General features: G+C 36.9%; 1 protein-coding gene across 1 annotated transcript in view; it reads left to right on the forward strand.

Moving 5' to 3' along the window:
• Positions 1-22,085, forward strand: part of CSMD1 (CUB and Sushi multiple domains 1) — a 1,221,578-nt gene that overhangs the window by 768,768 nt on the left and 430,725 nt on the right. The window contains exon 7 of the mRNA XM_086608338.1: positions 15,594-15,671. Coding sequence (XP_086464464.1) covers positions 15,594-15,671 — 78 coding nt within the window. The remainder of the gene's footprint in view (positions 1-15,593; positions 15,672-22,085) is intronic.

Consider the following 22,085-nt stretch of genomic DNA (forward strand, 5'->3'; position numbering starts at 1 on the left):
GTTTACATGCAACATCTACCATCATCTCCCTGTGCTCCTTTGGGTGTGCACAGGTGAGCTTTTTATTGCCTAAGCTAACATGTCTAGCAACATCACTGGCTTTTCAAAAGCAAGTCAATATGGGAACCAGCATAATACACCTCTTTAAGCAACAACGGGAGACTTTTTTTCCTGTTTCCTAGTAAGAATTCAGATGATCAGTCTTTTTCTACAGATACTTCAATAATTCCTTTCAACTCATATCAAATGTACATCATATTTATTATCACTTTATCATGGCTATATTATTGCCTGACCTTTTCCAATCAACCAAAACCAACACTGGCAAACAGCCAATTTAATTTTCTTATCTTTGCTTGCTTTTTGAACAAGGAAACATAATTATTATAATTGATTTCATTAAAATACTGGAACTACCAATTAAGTTTAAAACTATGCATAGTTCATTTATTTGTTCAGCAAATTTTTCAAATTTAGATCTTTCTGACTTGCATTTTTGCAATATTTAGTGCCCTGATTTTTAACATGGTCAAGGAAATCAGCTCACTAACACAAAAATTAAAGCAGTGTATTAGAATTATACACTTGAATGCATTGACTAAGCATAGTTTTAAAATGATCGGCAAGCTGAATGTATAAGCAAAACAATGTATAAAAAGTGTACCTAACTGGTGAGTGCTTGGATTTTCCCTTGAATCATATTTATTGTCCCATCTTCCATCAAGCCAGGGTAGAAGGCCAAAGAAAATTTTAAAATTTTAAAAATGAATAGGTATAGGTCTTTTTTTTCCTTTTTCTTTTTTTCCCCCTCTCTTGTTACTTTATTTTGATTTTTGATCTTTTGATGTTTTTTCATCAATAAAAATAGTTATGCCTCAATTTCCCAGTGAACCCTTGGGGGTTTTTTTATACTTCCAGTGTTTCTAGACAGAAGGACACCTGGTTTAAATGGCCCCGAAAACCACTAGAACAAATCACAGTGCAATGACGTTCTTTACTTTGTCTGCTTCCTGTCTGTCATATCAGCAATGTTGGTCTCATGGAAATCAACACTCCCCGTGGATGTAATTGGACTCAGTTCTTGTTCTGCCTTGTCCTGTGATGTCATTACCATAGAAGAAAAGATGTTACATTCACTGAGTTGTGAACTTCTTTTTTTTATCTCTTTGCCCTCACCTGTGCTGATATACAAAGACTTTTTGCATATATTCTGTGGCAGTTGTGGAGTATATGATTTGTCTTATGCCCGTGCTTCATAAATGGATAAATTCCTCAGAGGTGAAGTAACATTAACAGTCTCAATATGAGATGCAAACATAGCACTTCCCAGCAACAGAGCTTATCAATACGCACAGATGACTTAAAAGGTGTGATAATGAATACCCTGCTTTTGCATATTTACAGAATGTATACTGTGCTCGTTTAGCTTTTGCTTATTTCCAGAACAATAGAAGGTTGTTTTAATACCTTTGGTTTTCATTTTATGATAAACAAAATTACAATACTTTTTTCTATGCTAAAACTAATCTGCTTAAGTTTTTATTTCAAAATTCCTAGAAAGAGAATAAAATAAGACAGTTTCCAAAGCAAAACCTGATTAATGTGTGTTCCACTTTTACAGTAAGAATCAGATCTCTGTTGTAGAGTGTTTCAAATTAAATATACTATTTTTGGCAAGTTATCAGAGAGGTTCAATGAAGCATTAGGTATTTTGATCATTATGTACCAGAAGTTGTCTATCTATCTGCAGTGTTTGACTACCTTGAATAATTCAGGATTTTACAAACAGATAATCCTAAAGTCAAACAACGAATATAATAGAAGCTGCTGAAATAAATGTGTACTAATGGAAAACCATGAGTGAAATAATGTAAAATCAACCTCAAGGTAAAGTAGTTCTTTCAATGAATTTCTGTAATTCAATGAGTCTGCATATAAATGCATGTCCGTCCTTCCTACACATTCTTTAAAACCTTAGAAATGGTGTTTGAAATAAGGTAAAAGAATTTGTTGTATTTCCTTGATGCATGGTACTTTTAGTCATGGGTTTCAATTATAATTGTCACTTACAGTAATTTTAGGAAAAAAAATAGTAAAAGGAATTCATAAATTCAAAAAGCCAGAAGAAACTGTTATTTTCTAACTATTAAGTGAAGCTGAATATAGAATCATAGATTCATAGAATCATAGAATGGTTAGGGTTGGAAGGGACCTTAAAGATCATCTAGTTCCAACCCGTCTCCCGTGGGCAAGGACACCTTCCACTACACCAGGTTGCTCAAAGCCTCATCCAACCTGGCCTTGAAAATTCCAGGCATGGCGCATCCACAACTTCTCTGGGCAACTTGTTCCAGTGCCTCATTGCCCTCAGAGTGAACAATTTCTTCCTTATATCTCACCTAAATCTACTCTTTTATCAGTTTAAAGCCATTACGCCTTGTTCTATCACTATACGTCCTTGTAAAAAGTCCCTCTCCAGCTTTCCTGTAGGCCTCCCTTAGGTACTGGAAGTCTGCTAGAAGGTCTCTCCGGAGCCTTCTCTTCTCCAGGCTGAACAACCCCAACTGTCTCAGCCTGTCCTCATATGGTTAATATGACCACTGTTAAATATGTAGACCTGTCTTCTCAATTGCATTTCTCTGGTTTGATATTTCTGTGTCCTGCAGTGGTGTTATGTTTTTCATCAACAGAGTAAAAAGCCTTTTGTTAATCTTATAATTCCTCTTTTTGAAGCACCAAGGCACCACTCAATTTCTTACATAAACTAAGGAGGTCGAGCCCTTTAAATCTCTCACTGGAAGTAATTTTCATCAGTTACTGCATTTTCATAGGGAGTTGGTGCTATTTGAGACTTCCAGTGACCATTTATATGATTTTAGCTGTCTTAAAATACTGGACTAACTAGTACTGGATCTACAGCTAAAACTACATTTAACTATTTTCCCCAAGTGCTATTTTTTTCTAAAAAAAATAATTACAAACACTTAGGAAATCAATTAGCTGAGTCATGTTTAACTGTATGAGATACTTCAGGGGCATAAATAAGTTTTCTTAACTGTATTAGTACACCTGTCATGGCAGCCTGCAGGTAGGCTATGCTTGTTAATTTATCTTTTTTTGCCCCTTGTTTTTTGTTCTTTCACATTGTGTGTTTCTTCCTCACTTTGATACTGTAATTGCATGTTTCCCTACGTCCTATCAGTACAGTCACTGCAGTATCAGTTATTTATTTTTTTAGGTTTTTATTTTGACTTGTTTAGATTTGAGTAAGAGTATATTAAACTATTTTCCCATAGCTTTTATTTAGTATAATTGATTTACATTTCAAGGACACTTATTCAGCTGCACGGTAAAATTTGTACAAGTCTACAATGAGATAAGTTATCAGAAAATGTTTGATATTGGAGTAGGAAGGAATAAATCTTTCTTTTATTAAAAGTAAGATTCTTATGGCCTAAGCTTCATATGTGACTGTTGATTGTGAATAGCTCCCTTTTTGGAAATTAACTTAAACCATCCTTGTCCAGTCTGATTTTCAGTCTGTCTCAAAATTTGAGGCCCTTGCTGTGTCTTACATTGGCACCTGAGAATATAAAATACCCAACACCATTAATCACTGGCCTGTATTTCCTCATGTCTAAATTTAGGTTGTTTGATCAAAAAAGATAATTTTAATCCAATAAAAACTACAATAATGAAATCAATATTTGACATCTTACCTTCCCACACATTGAATACATATTTAGCCTCTCTGAATAAAACTTTGATTTTTTTCCATGTACACTTTTGTTCCTGTACTAAAATTATAAGATATTCTTTATTAGCTTAGTATTAGTCTATATCATGTGATGAGGAAAGAGCAGGAGAAGACATTCAGAGCGTTTCCTTTTGAATGTGGCATGTACATCCTCTAAGAGCTAGTTGCTTAAAAAATCTGCTCCTGTAATGTCTCTTTAAAATTCATAATCAAAGTAATTTGGCATATATATGGAGTTCAGTACATCCTTAAGACAAAATTGTCTCTGTTTCTCCCATTTCTAGAGCCTTGAAGCTTTTTCTTTTTCAGTGTTGACATTAGAAATAATCTTTGGATTTATTGCTAAAGCTGTCGTCTCATAAAGGCAACACACATGCTTAAGAGAGATTGGCCACCTTGTCTGTTATGGTGTCATAATATATTTCTTTTTCCCCAAATTTAGAGTAAAGCCCTAAAGTTAACTTAAAGTGATAAAAAGAAAATATGCGTGTCTAAAAGATCTACACTTACCAAGAATACAGAAGAATTAGACCCTAGGATAAAGCTCTGTCTTCAAGACCCTCAATGCAAAGTTTAGGTAGAATTTCTCAGTGCCAACAGAGTGAGGGGTTTGACAAAGACTCAGGCTACATACGGATTTTTTTTAACACAAGGGCATTCTATTAAAAAGTCGAATTACTAACCCACCATATAGGAGCACATTATTATGAATCCTTGATTTCTGGGTATTTTCAGAAGAAAAAAGGAAAAGTTCATTAAAGGTGGAAGCCTGAACTTAGTTCCAATCAGGCTGCTACAAATAATACTACTTTTTTGGATGTCCAGTAAAGTTTCTGTGTTGCTAAGAATGCTCAGGCATAGCTGCTTCATAATGTTAGCATGAAGCAGATGCCAATCTAATAACAGCTGTTCATTCTTTGGCTCTTATTTGGCATACTGTTGTCCTCACCAGAACTGTTCAAAATACCACAAGTGTATCATGGTGCACATTTTTATACATGTCACTGTTTTCCCCGAAATTATCTGAAAAGTAAAAGACGAAATTTACATTACATGTTAAAATACTTCTAAAGCAAGGAACATTCCCCCACATCAAGGAACATTCCCCCAGAATTGGCAGCTACTCTTTGTCAAGAATCGTGTTTCACTCACTCAATGTCAGGTCTTCCGCAGTCCTTGTTCAAAGGCACCACTGTCCCAAGGCTATATAAGTTCTAAGATAGCTTTTTTCTATGCTGTTCTGGTATAATGAAACTGATGCATCTTCAATGAACTTCATATTTTCCAATACAAAAATATGCATTTTGAAAACGTTGAAGAAACTGTAGGTTTCACTAATCTCTAATCCACCTAGTAGCAATATAGAGGAAACAGCAGGATGTGGACCTAAGAATTTAAAATACTGGCATAAGTACAAGTGATGTAGATCTGCAAATTATATAGAGTGATGGAGAGATGCAGGTTTCAAGGCATCTGATTGTAGGCATAACCTACATGCAATCAGAAAAATCAATTAGACTCATTATTTTATATTTGGCACAGACTGAAAGCGTTCACATGGTCAGTTTTTGCATGGGAAGAAATTAGAGACATGAAATGATGGGCTGTTAGTATTACCACACTTGCAGTTTCTTCATTATCTACCATGCAAGAGAAGAGTCCATTCAAGTTCACTTGTGTGATGGATTACAGTCAAATGATCAGTGTAAGAGCTGTGTTTTAGAAATGTTTTCAGTCCAAACTACAGATTTCTCTCCAAAACCTGAAAAGGCAGTCAGATACTGACTTCAGAATAGGATTTTCTAATGAACATTTTGATCATCCCACTGAGTGGCACTATGGAGATGTTATTAACGAAGAACCATAAATCGGCTTTTGATGCTATAGTTGAAAGACTATAGTTTAAATGGCAGTTAAACAAGGAACTGAGTGGATTGTATTTTATAATTTATTTTTTAGAGACAATCCCTATGTAGTGCTACTCAGTGTGTTCTGTGATAGCATGTATCTGAGCAAATTGTTGATACTTTTTTCCGGAACTGTAGAGGACCTCTGCAGCATTGAAGACTTGATGCCTGCTGAACTTGTTTTATTATGATATATCATATATTGATAGCACAAAGGACCTAAGGCAGTCTGTCAGGGCAAGTGGCCAGCTAAATGACATGCAGAAGGTTAATGGAAAACAAATGGCTGTGCTTCTTTTTAAACTCGCAGATTCTGTGTCAGCTTATCCACACAGAATGAGAAAGATTTGTGTAAAAATCCATTGTGACACCAATTTATCTTGGGGCTGTACCATTTGTTCACTAGTCCTGCATGCAGAGATTTCCAGCACAGGGAGCAGGTGGAAGGTCTGATAATGACAGGCAGTACTTTGCTGGATTGATGGAACAAGGAAGCCAACTGATCACCAACATACAGCTATTACAGGTAGCCATATAGCAGAAACATCTATGCCTGCTGTGAAGCTCTCTGGAGTTATAATACTGATTAGTAGGGAAGATTTTGAAGGCTGTTAGTGAGAGAAACACTGGGATTGCACATTAGAATACTCTTCAGGCAAGGAATACAGAAACAGCAGAGGGTTGGATTATTCCAGTGAGTTGATTTAAACTGGAGATTCTATGCAAAATTGCGATGCCTCTGCGAAAGTCAAGTGGGTAGCTGAGAAGCAAAACTTGCAAGAATCCTCCTAGGTTGTTGAGCCTGGGGCCTTGTTTTATTGAAGAATTTATTATAGAATTCCCTTCATAAACTAAAGTGAATGGTAAAATTGAGAATGGTTTTTTTTTTTCTTATTCTCACAAATACTAAACTTTTAGAAAGAATTCAGGGTACAACAGGCCATAGTGAAGCAGAAGAACACCTAGAGACAGTTAACGATCTATTTACTGGTCCCACATGACTTCAAGTGATAAGAACGAAATGTTTGATCTATAAGCAGAATCCAGAGAGAATACCGATGCTGCCAAACGTGGACTTGTAGATCATTTCTTCCAGGGCCAACAAATGATACTACTCCAATAATTGTGTCTTTGGAGGACAACCCAGACAGATTGAAGTAGTAGGGTAAAGTAAACAGGGCACTTGATTGGACTCTGCAATCTGAATTTAAAAAATACCTTGTTTCAAAACTGGAGTACTCAAATTCAAGAAAATCAGAGCAATGAAACTAAAGTAAATGGAAATTGATGAATTCTGCACTGTGCTGGCAAATTTGCTAATTCCCTTCAAGAATAATCCTATGAATATTATTGCAAATACTTCACTTTTCTTACTGAACTCTGCAAAATATGTAAAGCTATGTGTCAGTCTTTGTAACCGATATTTCTCTTCTACTCTCTCTCAACATATAAAACCATGAAAATATAATTTTTGTCCTATGCGGTGGCAAAACCAGAGAACTGTTCAAATACATTTCTTATAGCAACACTGGGCTTAAGGTTGAACAGGAAAGACCCTGCTTGTGATCACCAAGTACTGGGCAATATGATGTTTCTTTTCACCTTCAAATATCTGTACTTGGGAAAAATCTGCAGTGAAAGGCAGCCAAGAGCTGAACTCAGCAGAGCAGCAGCAGAAGCAGCTTGAGGAAGTACCAGCAGATGATGTCAGAATATTTTAGCTTTGAGTGGTAGCCAATATTCGAGGCCTTGTAGGTTATTTCATGCAGGAAGAAAAACTGGCAATATACTCATGTATTTGTATAATTGGGGAAAAAAAATATGCCATCCAGGATGTAAATGAGGACTGTTACAAAGACTGCGCTAGGAACAAACAGCAAGTGTTAGTTTTCTTGTTATGGAATCACATACAGATATTTTCAACGTTTAACTATATTAGATTTAAAGAGGGTAAATTAGATGAAGAATAATACTACCTTAAGTAAGCTGTGCTTCCAGGATCTTACCTGGCTTTGATATGACTTGTGTACTGCACACCATTTACCTGTTCGAACGCATGCAGTTAAATGTAGGTGTGATCAATTAATTTCATATGCTAGAAATCCTAGAAAACCCCACCAAAGTCTTAGCCACTTACTGTTTCTCAGACAAATGATTTCTGGTTATAGGTTACTATTATGAAATAAAATAAAAAAGTTTAAAAAGGATCTTGATGAGCTAAACCTATATCAAAGAGGAGTCAAGTACATTTGATTGTTGTTTCAGACCTTAATTTAACATGTTCATTAAAACTTTTAACGGCTTATATTCCACAGCTTCTCTGGGTAATTTGTTCCAGGGCTTCATCATTCTTACTGTTAAAAAGCTTTTTTCTTGTGTAACCAAGTCTCCCTTGCTACAGATAAAGACTGGAAGTTCTTGTTTTAGCCCTAGTGGAACTGCAGAAGGTATCTTTCCTCTGCAGTTCCCTTTTTATGTTTAAAGTGTATCATAACTCGCTAAAACCCTCTTACTTTTCCTTATTTCTCTTCTTATTAATTTCTACCTTGTATCCTCTAAGCAAAATTACACAATCGGAGAATAAGACTGCAAATTGTTGATGCCAAACACTACCTGCTACCTTGCATTTGTACAGCTTTTGGCTCATGCATGACTAGTCAAGTGATACTAAAAGAAGATAACCTTTTACTTGAATTTCATAGCCACCCTGATAATATAGAGATATATTTAGATGTTGATAGAATCTATAGAGATATATAGATGCATATAGAATAAAAAGATACAGACTTTTAATATTGTAACAGAGATAATTTAAAATTCATCTTCAACCACAAATTACAAGTTCTCTCCAAAACCTTGCATATCAGATAGGAGGAATTAAATTTAAAACACAACAAAACAAAACAAAAAAAGAAAAAGCTTCACAGTGGAAGAAGCTGGATCTGAAAGATGACTGCCTCCTACCTTCATATTATCTGTGTAATTATTAGTTAATCACTAATTAATTACTATCAGAGAAGAAATGTAAGTTCTTCAAGGAAGCCAACAACCTAAAAGAGTTATCTTTTTAGAGAAATTTCTTTGATAATTTGTGTTCTTTGTTTTTCCAGATAGTATTACATTTGAGCGGTAATTTATGGATGTGTAGGAAGTATATGTAACTGTTTAGTATAATTTTATTTAAACTATTGTGGTTTGTTGTTTTGGTTTGTTTTTTTTTTTATTTTTAGGTAGTTTTTTGATCTTTAAATTTCTCTGTACTAAAGGGCTTACTGAAACACTACGTAGAAAAAAAAAAAAGTAATTTTCTCCTCTTTTTGCAGTATTTCTGACCTACCATTACATAGTTGATTAAAAAAGGAAAAAAAATTTTCATTAAGGCAACTCTTTGCAATTTACTAATTTTAGAAGACTAAATATTCAATGAGTACTCTTTGAGCTAAGAAAACATTATAATGCTTACAGTATGCTATATAGTAATTTGTTTAAAAAGATCCCCAAAACATTAAATCATCTGTGATTTTATTTAACAATTATTTTTCATAATAAATTTGAACTAGGCATATAAACATTTTGTAGAAAAGATCTATCCCACCAGATATATATAGGTATAACTGACAGCCATAACTAAATAATTTCAGTGAGGTGCAAGTAACTCAAAATGTGTTAGCAGTCTTACAACAAAAATACAATCTTACTGAATGATAAACAAAACCTTACAGTACTGCTGTTCTAATTAAGTAATCTAAGAAAGCTAATAGGAAATCTAATATTTATGTGAATTTGATTTGAATATAAACCAACAAACATCATATAACCCTGATGTTTCAAGGAAGATCTAAAAATCAAAACAGAAATGCCCAGTCTACATTGAACTGGGGATTGTCTGACTATCCAGGCTGACAGCTTGCAGAAGCATGAAGCTGTGCTGAGAGGTTAGTACCACCATGGCGAGCACAAGGTGTGTCTTGGAGTGTAAAGCCACCATGAAAGTTCAGCCCCAAGAGTTCTCTGGCTTCAAGACTGAGAACAATTTCAAACTGTGAGTAACAGTCATATTCTGTAGGAAGTCCTGAAGCTTCTGCCCAGAGAAATACTATTCATCAAAGCAACAAACAGCTATCTTGTCTACAAGAACAGGATGAGCTTCCAAAAGGTCATCTTCCGTGTACAATAGAGGCATATTTACTATGATTATAACAATGTCTAAAGGTATCATAGCACAGGTTATATTCTGCTGAAGTAATGTGAAGAGGAAGAAGAGTCATTCCCTTGTACCAAAGAGATGAGATTTATCTACTGAATTAATTTTGGCCTCTTCAACCCACAAAGATAGACTTACAGAAGTGTAAGAATAGTCACGAATATTTGTAAAGGGATCTATCTTTCATAGTAATAGTTGCCATAGAGTTGCCTTAATGATAAAGGGATTTGTCTTTCAAAGGGATCCATATCATAAAGAGTCTAGAGCACAAGTTCTATGAGGAGTGCTGAGGGAAATGGGGTTCTTCAGTCTGGAGGAAAAGAGGCTGTTGGGAGACATTATCACTCTCTATAACTATCTGAAAGGAGGTTGTTACAAGGTGGATGTTGGTCTCTTTCCCAAGTAACAAGTAACAGGATAAGAGAAAATGGCCTCAAGTTGCACCAGGGAAGGTTTAGATTGGATATGAGGAAAAATGTCTTCATCAAAAGGGTTGTCAAGCATTGGAAGAGGCTGCCCAGGGAAGGGATTGAGTCACGATGCCTGGAGGCATTTAAAAGATGTGTAGATGTGGTGCTTAGAGACATGGCTTAGTGGTGGACTTCACAGTGCTAGGTTAACAATTGAACTCAATGATCTTAAAGGTCTTTTCCAACCTCTGTGACTCTAGGATTCTAACCCTGTGTCTATCTCCAGCCATGGCCTGAAGCAGATTTGCAGACTTTTTGCATACACATTTGCCAGTGCCTTTTGGCAGAGTTTCACACTTCTTGTATGAAAAAACACTTCCTTTTCTTAGTTTGACACCTCACTGTTGTTAACTTCATTTGTTGGCCCCTGTCTTTTCGTTACCTAGTCAATGAGTCATGAAAGGCCTTTTGAAGTTTTCCAGACACTTCAGTCTGTATATGAAACTTCTTACTGAGATTTCTCTGAGCTCAGTTATTTGTGAACATTTTGCTTAAACTCATTGTTTATCTGCATTTTCTCAACAATATTAGGTTTTACTTACCCAAACATACACAAATGTTTTAAATATTTAATGTTCTGTTTATTTTCATCTCTTCACTTAAGTGAACACAGACAATTTGCTAGTTATATTTTATTCTTCAAATGCTTTGGACATGGAAAATGTATAGGAGAAGTAGCTTTCTAGGATAACCTTTTCAAATGGAAGAACGGCAGCAGGTCTCAAATGTATCAAACCACATATATTCAGATGCAGGTATAGATTGTTGTTATTTTAAAGTAATTGTGCTGGATTTATGTGAAAGGGTTCTGGTAGCAGGAGAGGGGCTTCACCCCCTTTAACTTCCTGGGCTCCAAAAGCGGTCGGACCGGTCTCTGCCCAGGTCAGACTCCCCATCCCCTCAGTCTGAGGTCGAACCAATCAGCACCTCTGCGAATTGCCCTATTTAAGATGGGGACAAAGCAGCCCAAAATGCAGTTCGAACTTGTAGTGAAGAGGGGGGGGGGAGGAGGGCACTGCCCCACTCCCTGGCCCCCCGGGCGGCGGCTGCCCGTGCCGGACTGGCAGCACCCGCTGGAGATGGCCGCGGCGGCACAGTGGGGAGAGCTCTGGAGCACCCTGTGCCGGGGTGCTGCTGGGCCAAGCGCATACAGAGAGGGCTGAGATCTGAGAGAAAAGGCCACACAGACACCGGGTCAGTGCAGATGGAGCGGGAGGAGGTGCCAGAGCTGATATTGCCCCGCAGCCCGTGGTGGGACGGCAGTGGCCCCCCTGCAGCCAGGACAGACTCGGTGGAGCAGAGACCCACCGCAGCCCGTGAAGAAGCCCATGCTGGAGCAGAGATGCTGAGTCTGAAGGGAGTCATAGAGAATGAGACTCACGATGAAGTAGAGATGCATCTGAAGCCCGTGGAAAAACCCATGCTGGAGCGGGTGGCAGCTCCCTCAGAACCCGTGACTGTGGTAAAAGCTGGAGCAATCTGATTGCATCCTGCAGGAGGGACTCATGTTGGAGAAGTCTGTGGACTGTCCCGTGAGGAGAGGATCCACTGGAGCAGGGAAAAAGAGCGTAAGGACTCCTCCTCCTTTAAGAAAGGAGCGGCAGTAACACCATGGGATTGACTGACCTACACTCCCCCATTCCCTATTCCCCAGAGCTACTGGGGAGGAGGTAGAGCCGGGAAGAAAGGAAGGGTGGGAGAGGGGAGGTGTTGTTTTTAAGATCTGACTTTGTTTCTTGTTATCCTCTCAAGTAACTGTTAATGAATTAAATTAATTTGTCCCCAAGCCAAGTCTGTTTTGCCCGGGACCACGGTCGGTGGTTGATCCCTCTCTGTTCTTGTCTCAACCCTCAGCCCTTTTGTTACATTTTTCTTCTCTCCACCTCACTGAGGGGAGGAATGAGCGAGTGACCTCGTGGTAGTTTAGCTGCCGGCTGGGCTACACCACAACAGTAAGCTAATAAGATTTTTTAAACAATAAATCTGAATGCAATATATGTCTATACTATGTGTATAGATATATAACATTTCTCTGACTGAAGGTAATAGTCTCTAATGTATTTTTTTCATACAATTTCAAATATATTAGAAATGAAGAGCTTCATAGAAAGTTTACAACTTGAAAATTTCACTTTAACTTTTATGATCCATTCAATAATGCCAGGCTGAGTTTAATTTAGCTATAGCAAAAAGATAAGAAATATGACCAGTGCTTTCAAGTAGACAAATAAGATTGTCTTGAACTTACGGTGCTCACCTCTGCCCTCCTCCCTGAATGGACATCTCATCTTCGAAAGAATCTTGAAGTTATGATTAACAGAAAAGACGAAGTGAGTTCATTCAGTTAGCTGAACTGAATGTTTAAGTGAAGACCCCACTTAAAAGTTGGAAAGATTGAACTGGTTCTCTCAAACCACAGTGTACAGTGGTCTCTTTCAGAGGAGAGAGTTTGTATACAAAAATACAGTTTGTATTTTAAAGGCTATACTTGCTGATTTCTTTTAAAAAACAGAAGAAAATACTATGCAGGCCACATGCAAAAACTTAACACACACTAGTATAATACAGACAGAAGTTTGGTATTTATGTCTCAAAGTATCCCGTTTAACCTCATGGATCCCTATGTCTCACAGATGCCTACATGTGGCTGTTAAAGTTCTCCGAACATAAAAGCTCATGTCACCTAATGTTACTGTCTAAAATGTAGGGATCTAGCTTAAGTGGTATATGTTTCTGTTACATTTTATGGAGAGGAAAAGGCATCTCCAGAGGATGATTCATTGTGCCTATCTTAGAAGAGAATGAATTACCCCCTCAAGGTAGCTATTTCTCTTCATAAAACATACATTTTAGATGACTGATCTTAAGTATTGTGAATCCCCTATCTAATGTTCTTTCAGAGATATACAGAATGCCTTTTTCTTGACATGTGAAAAATCTCCAAGGATGGAAACTGCAGGACCTGTTTCGATGCTTGACTGTCATAATAGTGAAAAAGTTTTTCATATATCAAGTCAGAACCTCTCTTGTTTCAATTTATGTCTGCTGTATTTCAAACTAAAGCTGATGGGTATCATTTTTCCCTGATTCCTGAGAAGTGTGATTCAAGTATGTCTAAAAAATACCTTCGATAGTGAACTCCTGCAAGGAATTTGAGTGATGATTGCCGCTTTCACCCTAAAATAGGGTCACAGGACAAAGAAGGATGAGAGTATAGTTCTTTCTCTGTCCACTATATAATAACTCAATGGTTTTACCACTCATCTGTGAATGTAAGCCGTGTGGATTTTGAATCCTCCAAGAGCTACTTGCATGTTTTATATGACACAGACATTAATAAATTGTGAAATTTGTGCTGATGAAGGGAGCACAACTCCAGACAATATCCCAGATGTTCATTACAAGAGTTGTGCTGTTCATTTCCCATTAAATATGAAATAATTTTAACAGACTGGTTGTGCAGTCTAAGAAAACAGAACATAATGTGGCATTTGATGGAAATTTTAGTACCTAAGTCTAGAAAGTATTCCTGAGAAAACCATATCCATGAGCCTTACCGTTCCAGAAGCCCTTGAGGATATTAGCCTTATTTTCTGTATTGGTGTCTCTGTGTAACGTGTTCCTGTCTTACAAGAAAAGAAAACGCCACACTGCTATCAAATTCATTTCATCCCATGCAACTACAATTGTGTTTCAATCATCTTTCAGCATTTGAACACCTGTTTTCCAGGTTTAGACATAAATGTCTACACTAGCAACATACACAGCACAAAAAGTACTTTCTGCAGTGCTTGCCCAATATCATCACTACGAAAAGCCTGCTTCACTCTGAGGTTGCAAAAGCAGTAGAAGTCCAATAGAGAAACAAATGTAATGAAATAACAATTTTTAATGTTATATTTGAAGAGAAGTTAACTTCATGCTCCTGCCACCTCAGTTCTTAGAAATATTTGCATACAGATCAGTGTATACTGTAGTAATCATAAAATTTATTCCATACATTGACAAAAAGTGTAACTCATAGTCTGTGGTATTAAGTTATGTATTTATGTAGTATGAGGTACAAATTACTGCCATTTAAAAAATGTTTGAGTTGATTTTTTGGTCCTAGTTGCGTCTAGGATAAATGGCTACATTTTAAGATTATTAACCACTGCAGGCTCTAGAAAAAAAAAAAAAAAAAAGAATCAGGAAAGCATTGCTGCTTTTTGCAATCTTTTTTTTATTGACATGCATCATGATGTTGTCATTAGCATTCTGATACACAAAGTCAGTCACTAGCTATTTTGCTATTGCTATTATTTTTACACAATAGTTTTGAATTTCCCGGGCTTGTTTCACAATTATTTTCTATATCTGATTTTATTTTCAATTGATCAAATTGTTCCCAAGCCACAGAACTGATGAATTCCCTATGAATGTGTCCTATATTTTTACTCTTTTCTCCTACCATTAAAATAAAAATTCTACCTCATATGTTCCTTAATGTATAACTGCACTAATTTCTTCTCATATCTCTTCCTACTTTGCTCCTTATCCCTCTTATGGTGCCATAATTACTCAGTAGGGATAGGCTGGGATTTTATCAGCCATTCAGCGGGCTAAACACAGAAAACAGATATTAGACCTCTGATGCATCTGTTCTCTCTCACAAACTTTGCCCCTTTGAGGGTTCTTACTCTATTTCTGATTCTAATTCAGTTGAAATTACCCTGTAGATTCAAAAGGGGTTAGGTGAGCCAATGAATGAAACATACTGTGATCCTGTAACCTTAATCTCCTTAGGAAACTGAACTAAAACTGTGTCTGCTACTGAAGAGTGAATCAAATAAAAGTAGATGTGAATATCACATTTCAAGCTTGTGATCCTCAGATATGTGCATGTAATGTACTGTACATTTTATGTAAGAAATTCAAAAATATTTAAGATTTTGCCATATGCAATGGCAAACATAGGAAACCCATACATGTAATTAGGACAGGTTTTTCTTTTCTTTGACCCTGAAAAAACTCCAATTCAAAATATTGCAAAATCTGATAATGTCTGTTTAAAAAGGAAATGCTCTAAATCACGATAAATGGTTGTATCTTTGTAAAAATATATTTGGATTATCACAGAAATTGCAGTTGTTTCAATCTGCTTGTAGAATTCCTGTGTAGCTTTTTGTTATTGTAGTGTATGATTTGACTGCTCTACATCCTTTCTACAAGGTTTAATAATGAATTGTCTTCGTTTTGTTTGCTTGTTTTCTCAGTGAAAAAAGCGATTGAACTGAAATCAAGAGGAGTCAAGATGTTGCCCAGCAAAGACAGTAACCACAAAAATTCTGTCTGTAAGTTGTTTACACCATTATCTTTGGTGACTGCACATAACTTCTGGAGTCCTATTAAATATACAATTCAAAGAGAGAGGTGTTGGGGAACTATGGTCATAAAATGGTTATTATGCTTTCAATTGTCACTGAATTAGAACTCCACTGGTAATACTGAGGGTGTAGAAAGCAGAATATGGTGTTGTATTGTCTGAAAAATATGAGTATGTATAAAAAAACCCTATTTTATATATCAGGATATTTTTATATACCAGGATATTTAGAATTCAGAGATGCAAGGCAAGTTAGCAAATTCAGGCAGAACACTGCCATATAGATTTTATCAGCTCAGTACTGGGGTCAGTGAAGATATCTTAGCATTTTCTGCATCTAAGTTTATACTTTTTGATCTTTTTTCTTCCTTTCAGTTAGTATCAGAACTCAATTCTTCCTTCTCCTTGCCACACTATGTCCTGGTGACGGCCCCTTTCCAGTCCTGTGATATTGCACAGCAGGGGTTAAGAACTGCTGTAATTCCCAGTTTCTTAAGAAGATGGGAGATCACAGCATCACTCTCCCTTCATTGCATGCTTAGTGCACTCTGGAATGACATCTGTTTAGTCCCCCTATACCTTGTTCCCCATATATAGTAAGGGTAAAGTCAAGATGTTATCTATGGGACTACGAGGCTGCATTTTTTTTGAGCCTTACTTTCCCCGAACAACTGGTAATTTGAGTAGTATCTGAGAACTCTTTCTCCATTAATCAGACCAGTCTTGAAACAAGAAAAATTAGAAGGTATTTTTATATTAGCCCCCAAAAAGCCAGAGTAAACCGGTGTTCACTCACAACTCATTGAAAGTGCCTGTGTAATGACTATGATGTATTTGAATAAATTAATTCTTCATGTAATAACACTGAACTCAATGGAGTGAAACCCAGGCTATGTTTGCCTCATTGTCTGCTGTTCTGCAAGTACTGAGAGAATGAGTGTCTTGAAGGCTAATGTCTAGGGGATATGATTTGGTCTCTGTGTTTCTGCAGTGCATTGTTTAATGCCAAGTGAGTGTTTCAGTAGGCTCACTGGAACAAAAGAGGCATGATAATAGTCTGCTTTAAATGTTGCACATTGATGGCGTAGCACTCAAAAGGAACTTTTTATGCAAGGTGTAGCAGAAAAAGTTGATCCATCTCTTTGGTGTTTGTATCCGAACGGGTGATTATTCCATTATTTATAAGTTACTTCTGGAAGCTCTGTGATCACTGCTTACACTCTCAGAACACATGCTGTCAGACACCACATTTAGTTACAGAAAGTGGAAGTAAGACAGGCTATAGAAGAAATTATTATAAAGTAGTCTACTGTTTACTTCAAATGTAACGTCTTTTGTCTTTTTATTTTCTTTGTGTTTTGACTTGTGAAGCTTTATTATCATGTCTGACTTTTCAACATAAATCTAAGAAGTGCATTTTCATTATTGCCATTAGTTTCACGTATATAAAACTTTCAAAAAAGATAAGATTAAAATACAAACTGTTGGATTCAGATGTATTTTGCTGCTTTTTCTGACATAACCCTTTAATATTTCACCATTTTTCTTGCTAGTAATTATTTAGATGGAAAAAGTAATCAGGAATTCAACTTCAGAAAAACGATAAGAGTGGCTATTATCATTTGATGCCAATTAGCACATCTTTGAAAAAGTAAAGACACCTCTCTTCTTTTTTGTATGTTAGATCTTTTAAATATTCTCTCTCTATAAAACAGAAAGCTTACTTTTGCTTTTTGGTTTATGGAGGATAGATGGAATATGAATACCAGCATGGTAAATGCTGTGAGAGCATGCCCTGTGAACCCCAAGATCTGCAGGTTTTCCCACAGCTCTTCATCTAAGCACAACATTAGGGCCACTGCAGAAAGCATTTCACAGTGGCACAACTCTGTTAGGCAGAAAATGTTACCAATGTACTGATAATTCCTTGTGGAATGCAGAACAGTGTTTCAGTTGTGTACAGCTATGTCACACTCCTCTCCTCCTGGACCTGCCTAGATTCCTGGATGTTTTCCTTCAACTGCTCTGCCATCCTTTCTAAGAGCCAGGAAGAAAAGCACGGCTTTGGGATACAGGTGCCTTGGTAGATGTACTATGGGAAAAAAAATCATTATATATTGTGTCACTCCCCAGGGAAGGAAGAGAAAAAAAATCATTATATATTGTGTCACTCCCCAGCGAAAGAAGAGATTTTTTTGATTTTTTTTAAATTTATTCTTCAGTACACCTGAAGAAAACATATCAAGTTAGTTGATTGCAAGAATACTCCTGACAGCTAGTACCCTTTAGCAGTGGGCCAGATGCAGCTGAATCATGATTAATTTATGCAACGAAATGGGAAAAGGATGGGAAAAATAAGAACTAAAATATGGTCCTGGTTCATCCAAACTGTGAGCTGGCCTACAGGGGGCTTAAGTAGTGCATTTGGCAAAGTTTTGGAATGGTAAACTGGGAGAGAGTAAGTGGACAGGCAGTTCTGATGGTTCCTTTTTCACAGTTGGTCCTCATTAGTGCTTGAGCTGCCACAAACACTGGCCAAATCCAGTGCTAAGCGTATTTCCCCGTGGTTGCCTGAAGCTGATCTCTCAGTGGAGCAAAGAGAGAGTTTTAGTTTATGAATCTGCTTAGGGGAAGTAAATCCAATTGCATCTGGTTTGGTGTCCATCTGGTTAGTTGCAGGCTCAGTCTACTCACATTCGTTCCCTTCCTTAGACTTTCTGATATATATTGTATATTCCCAAAGGAAGTTATTTGATCCATCATGCTGTTGTCACTCACTCTCATTCTAACATAAGTCTGCATACTCTGTGCCCCTAGTGGCTGTGGCCTTTTTCTAAAACTTCTATGACTACAGTTCGCACTGTAACTGATTAGATAAACTATAATTTTGATTGTTGTATGAATATGTTTTCATGGCAATACTCCCGCCCAAAAACTCTGTCAGAGGGTGATTATTACCTCTCAACATCTGGACATTACCTCTACAGTATCGAGATTGTACAGGGAACATCCTGTACATCCAAGAGAATGAGAGCCCTAATGAAGTGGTCCATGGGGACAGACCATCATTAGGCAGCCACAGTCCTTATAAAAGGCTCATTTTCTAGGCAAGTAGGAGACCCCTGTAGTTTATCTTTTGAAGTTTAACCTCTGATACATAGCAGGTCGTTACTGCTGGTCATTCCACATGCAAAGGATAATGAGTGAGTACAGGTCTTGATCTCTTCAGGAAATCAGTTTACAGAATATTGGGAAGGCAGGGCCATAATGGCAGACTTGCTACTTGGTACTTCTGTGAATCTTTGGTTCCTGTGCAGCCCCCAGCAGCCCAGGGTCAGGGCAGGGTTAGGAGAGCAGCAGCCCTAGCAGCCCCTAATGCCCTCAGCCTTAGTGCTGCAGTCACAGGGCAGCCTCCCACGTCCAAGGCTTCTCACCAGCAGGAGGACAGAGCACAGGAATGCAGGAAGCTCATGGTAAATGCCAAGGAAGTTCAGTGAGGTAAGAGCTGCCATATAAGGTGAAAACCAGAAATGCTTATAAGGTTTATGTGGTGCATGCAAATCTGCCCATGCAATAATACTAGGAGGGAAAGGCAGCAGCGAGAATGAAGTGTCTGGGAGAGCTATTTCTGGAGTTTGCTATTGTCAAAATGCAGTGTGGATAGTGGCTGGAGCCATATTGCAGGGAATGTCCACGTTCTGGAGTGACAACAAAGATTAACAAATGAAGTCTGAATGATCCTTTAAAAAATACGTCATTCATATTGTACTATTTTAACAGTTCATAGTAATTACTGAATATTGAGTGACTTAAACTTTGCAAAGTGTTTACTGTGTAAACTACCATGTTTTACAAAGTGAGACCTGTAGGTATTCACTGAGTAAAAACCTCTTAAACTTCACTAAAGCAATTTCGGGCTTCTGTAGTATTATTTGAAAATGTATTTCAGAATCTCAGAAAGACACATGTTAAATGATTTGAAGAGCATGATTTTAGCATAAGATTAATACATCCTCTGAAAGCTTAGCTACAGAGTTTATCCAAACAGTTCTTCACCTTGAAGATGATAAAAAGAGCTATTTTAAGACAATTATTTTTGCCATGTAGAGCCGAAGAACAAATGAGTTTACAAACTAAGTATTGATTGGTTGCAACACGTTAAGGTAAATCAATGGCACATGCTGTTGAAACGGTAGTGATTAATACCAGAACAGGATTACATTGCCAATTCTGTGTAAGAAAGAAAGAATGACAGCAGTCATTATTTATTTTTTTATTGGGTAACTCTGACAAAAATGACTTAGTACATTGCAATGTCAAGTTAAAAATATGTTCACGGCAAAATTTTAGGATGGTATTTTGTTGCTTACTCATATATTCCTCATGTTTTTTAAAAATTGGCAATTTCATCTTCTTGATATCCGGGTATTGATAAATTTACTTTGATAGAAGCAAAATGATGACTAGTAAAAGTTTTGCTCTTCAGTTAATGAAAGTGTGTTTCCCTAAGAACAGCAATATTGGACTAAATATTTGTACTTAATAGCACAACTTTCTGACTGTTTTGTTCTTATTCCTTAGCAAAAAAAAAAGTTATTTAAGAACTTTTATATTTTTAAAAGATCAATACTCAGAAATCAATTGCAAACCAATGTGCAATCAACTTAACAAACTGATGCAACAACCGCTGAAGGTCATCTCAAGTTACCATTGTAAAAGAGAAAAGTATTGCTAATTACTACCTTTTGTAACAAAATTTATAGCTTGTTGTGATATAAATATCAATATCTTATTATTCTGGGTGATATTTAAATTATCTTCTTAATTGTTGACCAAAAATTATTTTGTTATTAAATTAATTTTTAGGATATTTTTCCCAAAATGTTTTAGGAAGACCAAAAAACTGTAAACCCATTCCATATTATTATTTTTAAAATGCACATGTAAAGGAAAAATCTCTACCAAAAAGTCTAATTTTTTTTTAACTTGTATTGTATTGAATCTTCACAGGTAAAAATCCATTTCTTTCTGAATTTGAATTTTCACAGGCTAACATGTGCTGTGTTGGGGTCAAATCATAATCAAGAAACACCGTTAATTGTTCTGACAGTTTTCAGTCTCCAATTTAAAACAAACAAACAAATAAAACAACACCAAACTCTCTGAAGTTATCCTCTAATCTTACATAAGTTTAAACTAATAAAAAATGACATTTAATACTTTATCTTTAATTAATTTAAGAAACTTTGCATGGGTGATGTGATTGATCACCAACAGACATGACGCGAAATTAACCACCCAGTTAATTAGAGGCGGTTGTGTATCAAAAGATCCTATGGTTTGGATCTTGTGTGCTTAAGAGGTCTCAATATGCAATCTGTTTTTCACTGCAAATATTTTAAATGTTACATGAAACTGAATTTAAAAAATATATATGTATTAACTGAGTATGAACACTAAGGTAAAATACAGTGAGTTTAGAAATTAAAAAAAAAAATATCCTGTTAGCAATTAGATTTTGTCTGCTGAAATTTCTCAGATCTGAGTCCCTTCAAGCAAGTATAGATTTAAAAGCACTGTAGAAATAAATGTAATATAAATCTATCTCCTTGATTGGTCTCACTGTCAGCTAAAACAAGCTAATATTGAAATCTTGGCAGCTTTCAGGCTTGCTTTTCTTCTTGGGCACACAGTAGTGTTTGTAAGTTTTTGAAGGAGACTTTGGGAGGGTTCTTTGCCCTGTTCTGACACGCAGGTGATCACTTTACTGTTGCTTCCAAAAAACCGCAAAGGAACAAGAAAAGGACAGCATACCAAAAGAGGTATTTTGCTGATTTTTGGGGGAGGAAATACACCAGCATTGTATTTTATAGTATTAACTGTTTTGTGTCCTGTAACGATAGGATACGATGTTGGGTCGATAGGGGTTGCTTGCTCATGCATTTTTCAATGTGTTCTACTTTCTCTTTGTCTTTCCAGTACTTTTAAGCCCACTCCTTCCCAGCTTGGGAAGGGGCACATTTGTGTTTTCACAGCAGCCCATCCATGGCTATCCTGCTGACTACGCCAATTTACTGTCACAATAGGATGCCATGTTGGGTCAATACTGGACAGAGAGGGGGACTACCTCAAGCCCTTTTCAATTTGACCAGCCTGCCAGTTTCCCAAGAAAGACAAGACCCTTGTAGACAATCAGCCTGCCACATGCTGTTTAAGGAGAAGCAGGGTTTCCTCGAAGCCTTTACAATTTGACCGGCCTGTCAGACTTAATGCTGAGAGCGTCACTGGGACAATCCAGTCCAATGTGGACAGCCCGCAAAGTCGGAAGGTGGTCGTCTAACCTATTTAGGGACTGTCATGGTCAGTGATGCAGAGACAAATC

Source organism: Tauraco erythrolophus, chromosome 2, assembly GCF_009769465.1.
Source record: "Tauraco erythrolophus isolate bTauEry1 chromosome 2, bTauEry1.pri, whole genome shotgun sequence".
Taxonomy (NCBI): Eukaryota; Metazoa; Chordata; class Aves; order Musophagiformes; family Musophagidae; genus Tauraco; species Tauraco erythrolophus.